At 35.9% G+C, this 12,068-nt stretch overlaps 1 protein-coding gene across 1 annotated transcript in view; it reads right to left on the bottom strand.

Annotated features, from left to right (window-relative positions):
* Positions 1-12,068, bottom strand: part of LOC102848407 (iron-sulfur protein NUBPL-like) — a 279,757-nt gene that overhangs the window by 9,441 nt on the left and 258,248 nt on the right. The window contains 1 exon segment of the mRNA XM_006889978.1: positions 11,248-11,330. Coding sequence (XP_006890040.1) covers positions 11,248-11,330 — 83 coding nt within the window.

Genomic DNA, 12,068 nt, shown 5'->3' with positions numbered 1-12,068 from the left:
AGAGAACATGAACCATCAAGTCAGATTTGACAGGCACAGGAAATTGCCCCTCCTTCTCCAGTGGTACACTTGGTGGATCTGAACCATGAACCTTCAGGATTATAGCACAGCATCTTGCCACTAGGCCACCAGAGGTTCCTTAGTAGCTTTATAATTGATGGCAATGAGTCTGAGTTTGTTTCTGTTTCATTTTGTTTGATCAAACACTGTTACAGGTTCAGCAGTCTCTACTCAAAAGATTTTATACATTGTTGGTGGGATTGTAAAATGGTACAACCTTATGGAAGGCAGTTTGGTGCCTCCTCAAAAAGCTAAACATAGAAATTCCATATGACCCAGCTACTCCACTGCTTGGAATATAACCAAAGAAAATGAGAACTGAGGCACAAATGGAGACTTGTAAACCAATGTTTATAGCAGCGTTATTCGCCATCACAAGAACATGGAAACAGCCCAGATGTCCAACCGCAAACAAATGGATTGAGAAATGATGGTACATCCACACAGTGGAATACTATGTTGCACACAGGAACAAATGATTTTTTAAATTATTACCTAACTTGGGAGGGACTGGAGAGCTATGTTGAATGAACTAACTCAGTCACATAAGGACAAATATTATATAATACTATTATTGTAGAATGAGTATGAGGATCCAATGGGGGTGGGGAGAGTAGAGGGATGAGGATGTGTGTGTGGGATTAATCATGGGGTTTTACAATTTGATGCTGGTAGGGGGATGAGGGAAATGGGAAGAATCTTGTCTGGGAAACATTGTATTCATTATTTTTAATAAACTAGTGTAATAATAATAATAATAATAATAATAAATGTCCATGGAGAAGGACTTCATGCTGGGGAGGGTGGAGGGACAATGCAGGAGGGGAAGACCCTCTATGAGGTGGACTGATTCAGTGACTGGGGTAATCGGGATGGGAGTGTCAGAGACAGTGAGATTGGCACAAGACAGAGCAGTTTAGGGCAGTTGTGCATCGGGTCGCTATGAGTCACAAGCGACTCAACGGCACATAACAACAACAATAATAAGAACACCATTTTTAAAAAAAGAGATGTGTTTTAAAACCTAACTTCTATGCAGGTGGTTATTATCACAATTAGGAATGAGTTGTCTTTGCTGTGTTAATGAGGTGGGATTAGTATGTGTTGTATCCTTAGTCAACCTTTTGAGACAGAAAAGAGATTAAACAAGTGAACAGAGCAGAGATGGGGAAGAAACATGCCAAGTCCCATGAAGAGCTCCAGGAGTGGGAGTTCAGAAGAGGCATCGACTTTACTCAAGAGATTACATAGGGAAAAAGAACTCCTCTAGACTTGGCACCATGAATTTAGACTTCTCACCTACTTCACTATGAGATTATCTATCTATCTATCTATCTATCTATCTATCTATCTATCTATCTATCTATCTCTGCTTGTTAAAACCATCAACTTATGGTATTTTTGCTACAGTAACTCTAGAAACCTAAGATACACACTTTAGCCCTAACGACTGAATAATGTTTTCTTTTACCAGATAAATGGTAAAATTTCATTTAAGAGAGTTCTTTTAAGAACAACTCTCAATTCCAATCTCTTGGTTGTTGGGGTTGTTTTCAGAGTTTTTTGGGTGTAGCAATGAGAAAACAAAATAAGAGGTTCGTGAAATGATGAGTTTATTATTCACAAGCCCTGAACTCTAGTTCAGTCCACAGTACTATGAAAGGTCACACGAGAAGGAACACATTACCATGAGCTCAACCGTGCAGGAGGAGAGCCAGAGAGAGAGGAAAAAAAAAACCAAACAAACCCCAAAAAACCCAACCAACAAACCTGTGGGCTACAGCACTTATTAGGGTTTTTAAAAAAAGAGAGATTCAAACTCACTGCCTTCAAATTCTGACTCACACACTGTCGTATATTGGTGAGTCAGAACTAGCCCAAAGCTGACCCTCCAGTAGGTATTCAGATGCAGTTAATCACACAGGAGGAGACTGCTCATCCTTCTGCCATGGCGATTTGTGGCTTCAATCCTCATGCCTTTTGGTTGGCAGTACAACCCCTTATCACTAAGCCACCAGAGTACACTGACCCTCTATTGGGTTTCTGAGGCTGCAAATTATAATGAGAGGAGACTCATCATTCTACTTTGGAGTCACCAGTAGATTCAAGCCATAGGAGAGTCTCAGCCTTTGCGTTAGCAGCAGTAGCTGCTACAAACTAAGCCATCGGAGCTCACCCAAAAGAGCAGAAGTGCTTATGTTGAATGAATAATGTGCATGAGCACAATTAAGTGCTCTGGGACTCCCATTCTTCTCAATGCCAGCCATAACTTCTTATGATCCACACAATCAAATGCCTCTGCATAGTCAATAAAGCACAAATAGACACTCTTTTGGTATTTTATTTTCAGCCAGTATCCATCTGACATCAACAATGATATCCCTGGTCCTGCAGCTTCTTCTAAATCCTGCTTGAACTTCTGACAGTTCCCTATCTATGTACTGTTCTAGCCATTTTTTAATGACCTTCAGAAGTATTTTCCTTGCATGTGATATTAATGATATTGTTCGATAGTTTCCATATTTATTCAGATCACTGGCCAGACAGCTGTCCTCCAACTTTCCTGGCATACACTGGTGAGTGCATCCAAGGCTGCATATATTAACTAAAACAAGTCAATAGGTATCTCATCGATTTCTGGGGCCTTATGTTTGGCCAGTGCCTTCAATGCAGCTTCCACTTCCTCCTTCATTGCGATTGGCTCCTGTTCATATGGTATTTCTAGAAGTTTTTCAGTGTCAATCTGTTCTTTATGGTAAAGTGACTCTGTATTTCCTCTATCTTCTTTTTTAAAAATTATTGTTTTTTTTGTGTGTGCACCGTCAAATTGGATCTGACTGGTATAGGAGAAGATTGTCCCTCTTTCTCTGGCAGAACATTCTCCATCTTTTTTGATGCTTTCTGGGTTATTCAATATATTGCCCATAGAATCTTTCAATTTTTTTACTTGAGGCTTAAATTTGTTTTTTAATACCTGTTAATAATGGGGTTTCCACACATATTTAATCTGTATGTTGAGCAAACTATTTAAGAAGCTGGACTCTATGAAGAGGAATGTGGCATCAGGATTGGAGGGAAGCTCATCAAACTTGCGTTATGCAGATGATACAACCTTGCTTGACTTGAAGCACTTGGAGAAGATCAAAGAATACAGCTTTCAACATGGATTGCATCTCAAAAAAAAAAAAAAAAAACCAAAAAAAAAAACCATGGATTGCATCTCCATGTCAAGAAAACAAAGATTCTTACCATTAGACTGATAGGCAACATCATGATGGATGGAGAAGAGTTTTAAGCTGTCAACAACTTCTTACTTAGATCCACAATCAATATCCTTAGTACCAGCAGTCAAGAAATAAGGAGATGCATTGCACTGGGAAAATCTATAGTTAAGGATCTTTCAAAAAAATTAAGGAGTAATGATGATGCCAGTTTGAGGGCTAAGGGGCATCTGCTTCATACAATAGTCTTTAATCACTTGTTATGCATCTGAGAGCTGGATCATGTATAAGGATGACAAAGAAAAATTGATGTTTTTGAGCTATGGTGTTGGAGAAGAGTACTGAACATCCCATGGATGGCTAAAAGATCAAACAAATATGTCTTGGAGAGGGTGCAGCTGTAGTGCTCTTTGGAGGCAAGATTGATGAGGCCTTGCCTCACATACTTTGGGTGTGTTGCTAGGAGGGGTCATTCCTTGCACTTGATGCTAGGAAGGGTCAGTGAAAGAGAGGAAGACCCTTCACCAGGTGGATTGACATGGTTACTGCCACAATGGGCTCTTGTGTGTCAGGAAGCACAAGATAGGAGAGGGTTCAGATTTTTTGTTCATCAGGTTGCTTTAAATCCTACTCAATAGCACCCAACAACAACAAACAGCAATACTCTGAATGACTAAGGCTTTATAGCATTTTAGTGAGAATAAGTAATCATGTTAAATAAGCGTTATCAACTTCATTTAGGAGATGAAGAAACTAAGAATAGTTAACAAAAGAATGTGCTTAAGATTATAAAAGTTAGTAAGCTGGAAAAAATGAAAATCTGGATCCAACTGATTCCAAAGTCCAGCTTTCCTCATAAATCAGATATTATATAGTAAACCCAACATTCTAAGTATTTTTAAATGCAAAACTTAGCTTAAAAGCAATTTCACTTTCTAAATGGAAAGAATATGCTGTAAATATATATATATATACATATATATATATACACACACATATATACATATATATGTTGCATTAAAAATTATTAATAAAAACATTTAAAAAACCAGTTTTACTTTCTGACAGTTAATTGAAATAATAGTTTATTTAAAACTGGAAATAACATGAATTTACAAAGAATGTTGCCCTTAAAGCCAATATTTTGATTTTACTCATCTATCTTTACAACTACCTTTTTATGTCCTTTTTTTTCTTTCTATAATTATATTTTATTAATTTTCATAAACATTTACAGAGATTTTGGGTTTCCATTCATTCACTGCTGCACCATTCTCTCTACCCTCCTCCCAGTTTGTTCTTGTCCAAATGCCACAGTGCTTGTCAAAGCCAGTTCTGATTAATCTTCTTTGTCAGTGTGTCCTTTGCCATTCCCTATCACTCCTCCCTGAGAGACTTCACCCTGAGTCATAAGGAAAAGGGGATGGCGTATTCTCTTAGCTACTTCCTGCTGAAAAGGGACGCTGTGGGTTTCAGGGTGAAGATCTTCTCTCACTACTCTAAAGTGCCCCTTTGGCAGTAGGAAACACATAGACTATTATGGAGATTGATTTTGGAATTTAGATGCACTCTTATTGATTGTGCTTGGCCATACATGTTCATATCCTTGAAGATGTATCATGGGGGTGTTGCAACCTAGAAGACACAAATTTGACTAACAAGTTATAAGTACATGAGTAGGTGTTAAAGGCTCATATTTTGTGATGAAAAATTTAAGTTCACTAATGCAGCTGACATAAGACCACTAAACTATTTTAGTACACACTTATATAAGCTAAATTAGAGACATAAGCCTATGAAACTACACAAAATACTAAATAAGTCCAGAATAATAAAATCTGCTACATTTAACCTTTGGTTTTTAATGGACTCTCTCCAAGTGTAGGCCTCCAATATATCACACTGAAAAGTAATGGTCTGATTGTCATTTGCTGAAAACTATTAAAGTGCTTACTTTAACAGTTTCTGTTTCTCTAAAACTGTTGAGATTGATTTTATTTTTTTCAAACGATTCAGTATCATTTTAGTAAATACTTTTTGGTTTTTATCATATACAAGGCATCATGTTAAGATATCTTTGGAGCATTACGATAATAAGAGACATAATAGCCCACCAGTGAAGAGTTGTTAGGTGCCATTGAGTTATTTATTCACAACTCATAGGGATCCTGTGAATGACAGGTCAAAACTTTGCCCTATTCCATGTCATCCTCACAATCTCCACTATGCTCAATCTCATTACTACAGTCATTGTATCCATCCATCTCCTTGAGAGTTTTCATGTGAGATAAAGTTTCACCATCCCTGCTGCCAAGAAGCAGTATGGTTGCTTTTCCTCCAAGGCAGATTTGTTTGCTCTTTCGGCAAACAAATGAGCCTATGGTATATTCACTCATCCCATCAAAACCACAATTCAAAGGCATTGATTCTTCTTTGGTCTTCCTTATTCATCTTTCACATGAGTATGAAGTAACTAAAACCACCATGGTTTGGGTCAGGCATACCTTAGTCTTTCAGTAAGACAGACATGGTTTAGAATCTTGATTTCAATGCTCATGAGGTCTTGAACAATGAAAGCTATGAGCTATGAGGCCTTGAGCAAGATATTAGCCTTTCATATTTAGTTTCTCTATCTGTGAAATTATTATTGTAAGTACCTATGTTAAAGTACCTATGTTTGAGAATTATTAAATGAGAATAAAGCAATGTGAAAGATTGGCACAGAGAAAAGTGATTAAAAAAACATAGTAGGTGATATTGTTATCATTCTGAAAAAAATTTATAATCTTATTGAAGAGGGAAAAAACCAGAAAAATTCTCAACAAGCTGGACAGGGTTCAGATCTGTTGTTCAAAGAAACACTATGAGTTGTACTTGACCCAACAGCACCTAACAACTACCACCACCACACTGAAGACCTCACATGAACATGTCTTTTGGACTTTTTTCCCTACCCTGAAAACTAAGTAAGTTAAATCTCTCCTTTTTCTTTAACTAACTAACTAACTAACAAGAAGACAACATACATATCAGATGTAAAAGAAATGCTTTTGTTTTATCAAACTATTTAATACTCTCCTCTTTCATCATTTCAATTCTTTATAGATACTATTTTTTACTCAAAACCTTTTTGTTTCGTTTTATGGGGGGACAGATTCATTGTGATTCGAGTGAAAAGTTTTTAAGGCTAATTGGTTCTCCATTCAAATTATTAAAGATCTTTGTAATGGGTCATCTAGAGGCACAGATAATACAGTAAGATCCTATTTGGATTCACTATCAATAACAAGAAACAAAGAACAGTTGGTAAACAAAGAGTAGGAAAGATTTTTCTTGTGATTTGATTAAAAGCTTACAAGAAAGGTTGGGTTTGCACTCATTTACTGATAGACATTTTTTTCTTCTCTCCTCTTCCTCCAATTCACTTTTTAATGCGTGTCCTGTTCGAGACTGTTATGTTATACATATAATTTCTAACCATTCATTCCTTTCAGAGAGTCCTTCACTTCACCTATTCCAGTGTATTGTTCATTAACTACCAGTTATAACAGTGGTCTTATGAAGTATTTGTCCTTTTGTCATTGAGATATGTATGTCACTCAGCATAATGCCTTCCTGATTCACCCATGTTGTGTAGTGTAGTGTTTTACAAATTCATTGTTTTAAATGCTGGGCAATATTCCAATGTGTGAATGTATCACAGTTTTTCTAGCCACTAGTTTTTTGTTGGCACTAAGGCTGCTTCCATCTCTTTGCTACTGTGAATAATTGCTGTGATAAACCTGGGTGTGCAAACCTTTGTTTATGTAATGGCACTGGTTTCTTTAGGGTATGTTCCCAATATTGGATACTAGGTCAAATGGAACTTTTATTTCCAACATTTTGAGGATGTTCCAGACTGTCTTTTCTAGTGGCTTTACCATTTTGTATTTCCACCAGCCCTGTATGAGAGTTCCAACCTCTCCACATCATCACTCACTGTTGCTGAACTTTGCTACTGTTGCTGGGGTGAAATGATATCTCATTCTTGTTTTGATTTGCATCTCTCTAATAACTAGGGATTTTGAACATATCTTCATATATTTATTGGCCATCTGACTTTTTTTTGGGTGAAGTATCTATTCATATTTTGTGCCATTACGAGCAAGAAGGCAGTGGAATGGTACATACCAAATATTCAAAGAACACAGTTGCTAAGTAAGAATTCTGTACTCAGAAAAACTGCCCATCAACTATGACAGAGAGATTAGGACATTCCCAGAAAAGGAGAAACAAAGGGAGCTTGGAAAATAGGACCAATGTTGCATTAAAAAAAATACTAAAGGAAGTACTTCCCACAGAGATGCCATAGAAAAATGAATGGATCAAAGTAGTTAGCAACAATGCAAAAAAGAACCAAACAAAATTACAGCAATAAAGTCTTGCCTGTCGATAACTACCCTGAACATAAATGCTTTAAATGCACCAGTGAAGAGAAAAAGAGTAGAAGAATGGACAAAAAACCAAAGTGCATTAATAAGCTGTCTACAAGAGACACACCTGAGAAACGAAGAAAAAAAAATAGAATGGTCATTACATTTCCATGAATAAAACAAGATCTGTTAAGAGGACTGGAACTAGTTTCTATTTTTTTTTTTTTTTGCTGTTCTAATAGTTTTTTTTCCCTTTTCTTTTTTATTAAATTTTATTAGTTTTAATGAACATTTACAGAGATTTTGGGTTTTCATTTATTCATTGTTGCACTGTTTTCTCCACCCTCATCCCCAGTTCATTCTCCCCACACCCCCAATGTCTGTTTTAATTGTCCAATTGCCACAGTGCTTGTCAAAGCCAGTGGAACTAGTTTCTAAGAACACAATTTCATTTCAGTTATTAAAAGAGTCTGGATTCCAAGATTCAATCACAGCTTCCTCAGTTTTCTTTTTCACTAGCTTCCTCAGTTTTAAGAGTTAATATTTTTAACATTGAAACTGGAACCTCTATTCTTATCTCACAATTAAAATTCTGCTACTCTTATTTTTAAATGCCACCAAAGACTGGCATTTATTCAGTCCTTTATAAAGGAAGGTGGGACATAAATGCACTCAGAGTCCTTAATAAAGGGAAAAGGAATGGCATTTCAGTGGCATAACACCTCAAATAGTTGTTGTTGTTGCTGTTTGGAGCCAACAAGTTGAGTATGACTCACAGTGACCCTGTGAACAAAAGATCTGAACCTCGTCTGGTCCTGTATATCCACTAGGCCACCAGAGCTCCCTAGAAATAACTGTTGTTGTCTTGTGCTGATGAGTCATAACTGACCCATTGCTGACCCTCCAGCAAATTGTCAGAGGCAGCAAATCACAAGAGAGGAGACTGCTCATCCTTCCTCCAGGGAGCAGTTGATGGATTCTACCTACATTCCTTTGAGATTGTAGCTCAGCTTCTTGCCACTTGGCCATCAGAGGTCCTACTAAATATGACCAGGAAAAGTAAAAAAAGTACAAAAAAAAAAATAATGGTACCATGCTTCCAAAGATAATATTACTTCCTACTTTAGACAATAAGCATTCATTGGTATTAATCCTCAGTTGCACTGCCAACCTAAAGGCAGGGTATTTAAATCTACTAGCTGCTCCTTAGTAGAAAGACAGGCAATCTCCTCCCTAGGATTTAGTTTCTGAAAACCCACTGAAGGGTTTGTCCTCAGGTGGTTATTGTTATTATGTGCCATCAAGTCATCTGCGACTTATAGCAACCGTATGTTCTTAGCTCTGAAACCTGCCATATCCTGGACCAATCTCATCTTCTCTGAGAGATTTAATCCCATTTCTCCAGACACTGAGTCAGTCCATCTCATCCTGGGTCTTCCTCTCTGGCACTGCCCCTTCCACCCTTCCAACATGATTTCCCCCTCCAAAGCCTCCTCTTTTGTGATTCCCAGTGTGAAGGTTCTGCTGCTGGTGTCATGCTGGTCTAATCTAAATATGCTCTGTTGTACATACGGTTTTCTGAGGCCTATTATTTCAAGAGTGGAGGGCCAATCCTTCTCCCTGTTGTCCTCAGGCAGCATCTATAATTGTATCTTTTCTTTTTTTCAAACCTCAATTTTCATACACTGTATAAAGTGAAGTACACCTAAAGTAGTTAGGATTGTCAGACTTTAATTGAAATAATTATGAATTTGCTTATCTGAAAGATTTTGAAGAAAATTTAACATTTAATACCTAAAAAAAGCAGAAAGGAATAAAAACAATGATACATATTATACTGTATTACTTCAAAATCATATTCCTAGCAACTTAAACATCTATACTCTAATTGCTAATCTTTGAAAAAGGGAAAGGATTTCTGAGTTCCTAATAAAAGAACTCAAAATTACCCTATTTATACACAATTCCTGACTGCCAATTTACTTTATTCACAGCTCAGACCAAGCTTGGTTATTTTATTTTCCAGTTCCCAGAAGATTAGATAGAGAAAGGAAACTAGAATAGAAAAGGTAGTAGTTAGAGATGGAAAAAATAATATCATTTTAAAGTACCACCAGTAGCTAAGGAAAAAAAGAAATTCTATTAAAAGATAGACTAGGGACATTTAACAAAGGGAAACAAAAACTATATGTACCAAATGTACCACATAATGGCATAAAACCATTATATTGGATGGTGATTAAGGTTCTAACTTATATAACAAGTGCTACAGAGGAAAGAAGAAATAGAATTTATTATATTCCTATTTTTTAAAAGCTTAATATGCTTTATTCCTAAAGTTGCAAAATCTACTTATTCTATCTCAAATGATCTTTACTAATAAAACATTACTTGATTTTCCATTTAACCTCCCATTGATATTTATTGAAATAAATGCAATGAAAATCTCACCCATATATCCAACATAATGAAATTATGTAAGTGTTCAGCTCTTTTGTTCATAGGGTCACTATGAGTCATCTATGACTTGAGGGCCTTTAACAACAACAACAATAACAACAAGAACAACAACAACAACAACTACTGTCTATAATCAACCGAAATTCCAAGACTAAGGTATAATAACTTTGGGCAGTTAGATTACTGACAGCCAGTAAGATCTGTACAAACTTTCACAGTTCATGTTCTTTTTTTAAAACAATTATTTTTCATTTTTTACTCATGGCAACTCTATAAGATAGAGTAGAACTGTCTCTTAAGATTTCCAAGACTAAAAATCTTTTCTAGAAGTAAGCTGTCTTGTCGCTTTCCACTGGAGAGACTGCTTCATTTGAACAGTCAACTTTTTGGTTGTCCATACTTAATCCTCTTCACCATCTTGGCTGCTGTGTAACAGTGCAGCTCCCACAGTATAAATAGGCATTCCCTTTGTGAGGTGCTTCCCCAGAAATGCATACTCTCACTTCCAAGATTGTCTTGCAAAAAAATAAGCATCAACCTGGTGATCTGTGTTTGCAGAAGATTAAAACTCAGATAGGAAAAGTCACCTAGATATTGATTAAGAAATAAGAATGCAATGAAAGTGGGTACAGTAATGGATCTTTCTATTCTTTGACATAGAGAGCAAAGTTTCCTTTAAAAACAATATATACAAACTTTATGAACTTGCATGCAAATCAGTATAAAATTAAAAAATAATAGCCAAAAAAACCCCTCTAAAAATTTATTTTATACTGATTTACATACAAAATTCATCAACTTCATATACATTGTTTTTCACATCGAATCTTAAAGGTACAGTTCATGTCTTTGATGAAAAACTGAGTGAGTAATGATTCTCAAAGTTTCTGATTTCATGTCATTGGTTGATATCCAGGACTGGAATGCTTTTGTTATAAAATAGTAAATAACTTAAAAGACGTTTGGGACTAGTAACCCTTACATATATGTGTGTGTACAAATATATGTAGTTTGTACTTTCCAACTTTCTTTCTGTACACCAAAAACGTATCTCCTGTAATGAAAAATATAAAAACATATATAATACAACTTACCGCATCACTCTCGGGCTGTGAAACTACAATCGGCTGGCCTGTGTCTGAAGCTTCCCTTATGTTAGGGTGTAAGGGAATGTCTCCTAAAAGAGTCCACCAGATATCCATTAAGTACCAGAGGAGTTTAGAATTTTGCTAAGCTCCAGAAAAAACAAAATCCACAGCTAAGTGAATTCAACTTGAATTCTTACTCTCCTCAAACACTAAACTTCTAAAAAAAGAAATTTGAAATTAAAATCATAGGCAGAATATTGCAGTTCAGGGTAGTACAGTAATTGCACTGGTATTTATGGAAATGTAACAAGTGAAAATTAGAGGAAAATACACCTGCTCCTGATTTCCCAACATGATAAAGTTCTAAAAACCAAGTTGATATATATATACAAATCAGTGTTAGGTGAAAATGGAAGGTAACTGAATCATTATGTAAGTGCCACAGAATATTATCACATAACTGCATTACTGCCATGGCTCAACTGACTTGACATGTAGCCTTTACTGTTACAGTTGGCAATACCCTCGCCTTGCATCGACTCCTGCCAGATATACATCAGTAATATATGAACTGGATTTTTTACTTATATAATAAATATGAAATATCACGTAACAAGATGGATGGAAAGTGAAGAGTAGGTGTAGGTGTTTTTTTAATCACTATATTTACTTTATTTTTTTTATAGTCTTAGCTCTATAGTTAGAAAATTTTATAGATTAATTTACATCATCTATTCTTTTTTGCCTTTTTAAAAATTTTAATAACTTTTGTTAAACAATTTTAATGAGCATTTACAGAGATTTTGGATTTCCATTCATTCATTGCT

The sequence above is a fragment of the Elephantulus edwardii genome, unplaced genomic scaffold (assembly GCF_000299155.1).
Source record: "Elephantulus edwardii isolate Elephantulus edwardi_28Jun2011 unplaced genomic scaffold, EleEdw1.0 scaffold00084, whole genome shotgun sequence".
Taxonomy (NCBI): domain Eukaryota; kingdom Metazoa; phylum Chordata; class Mammalia; order Macroscelidea; family Macroscelididae; genus Elephantulus; species Elephantulus edwardii.
Note: the sequence above shows the minus strand (reverse complement) of the source record. Positions and strands in the feature narration are given on the sequence as shown.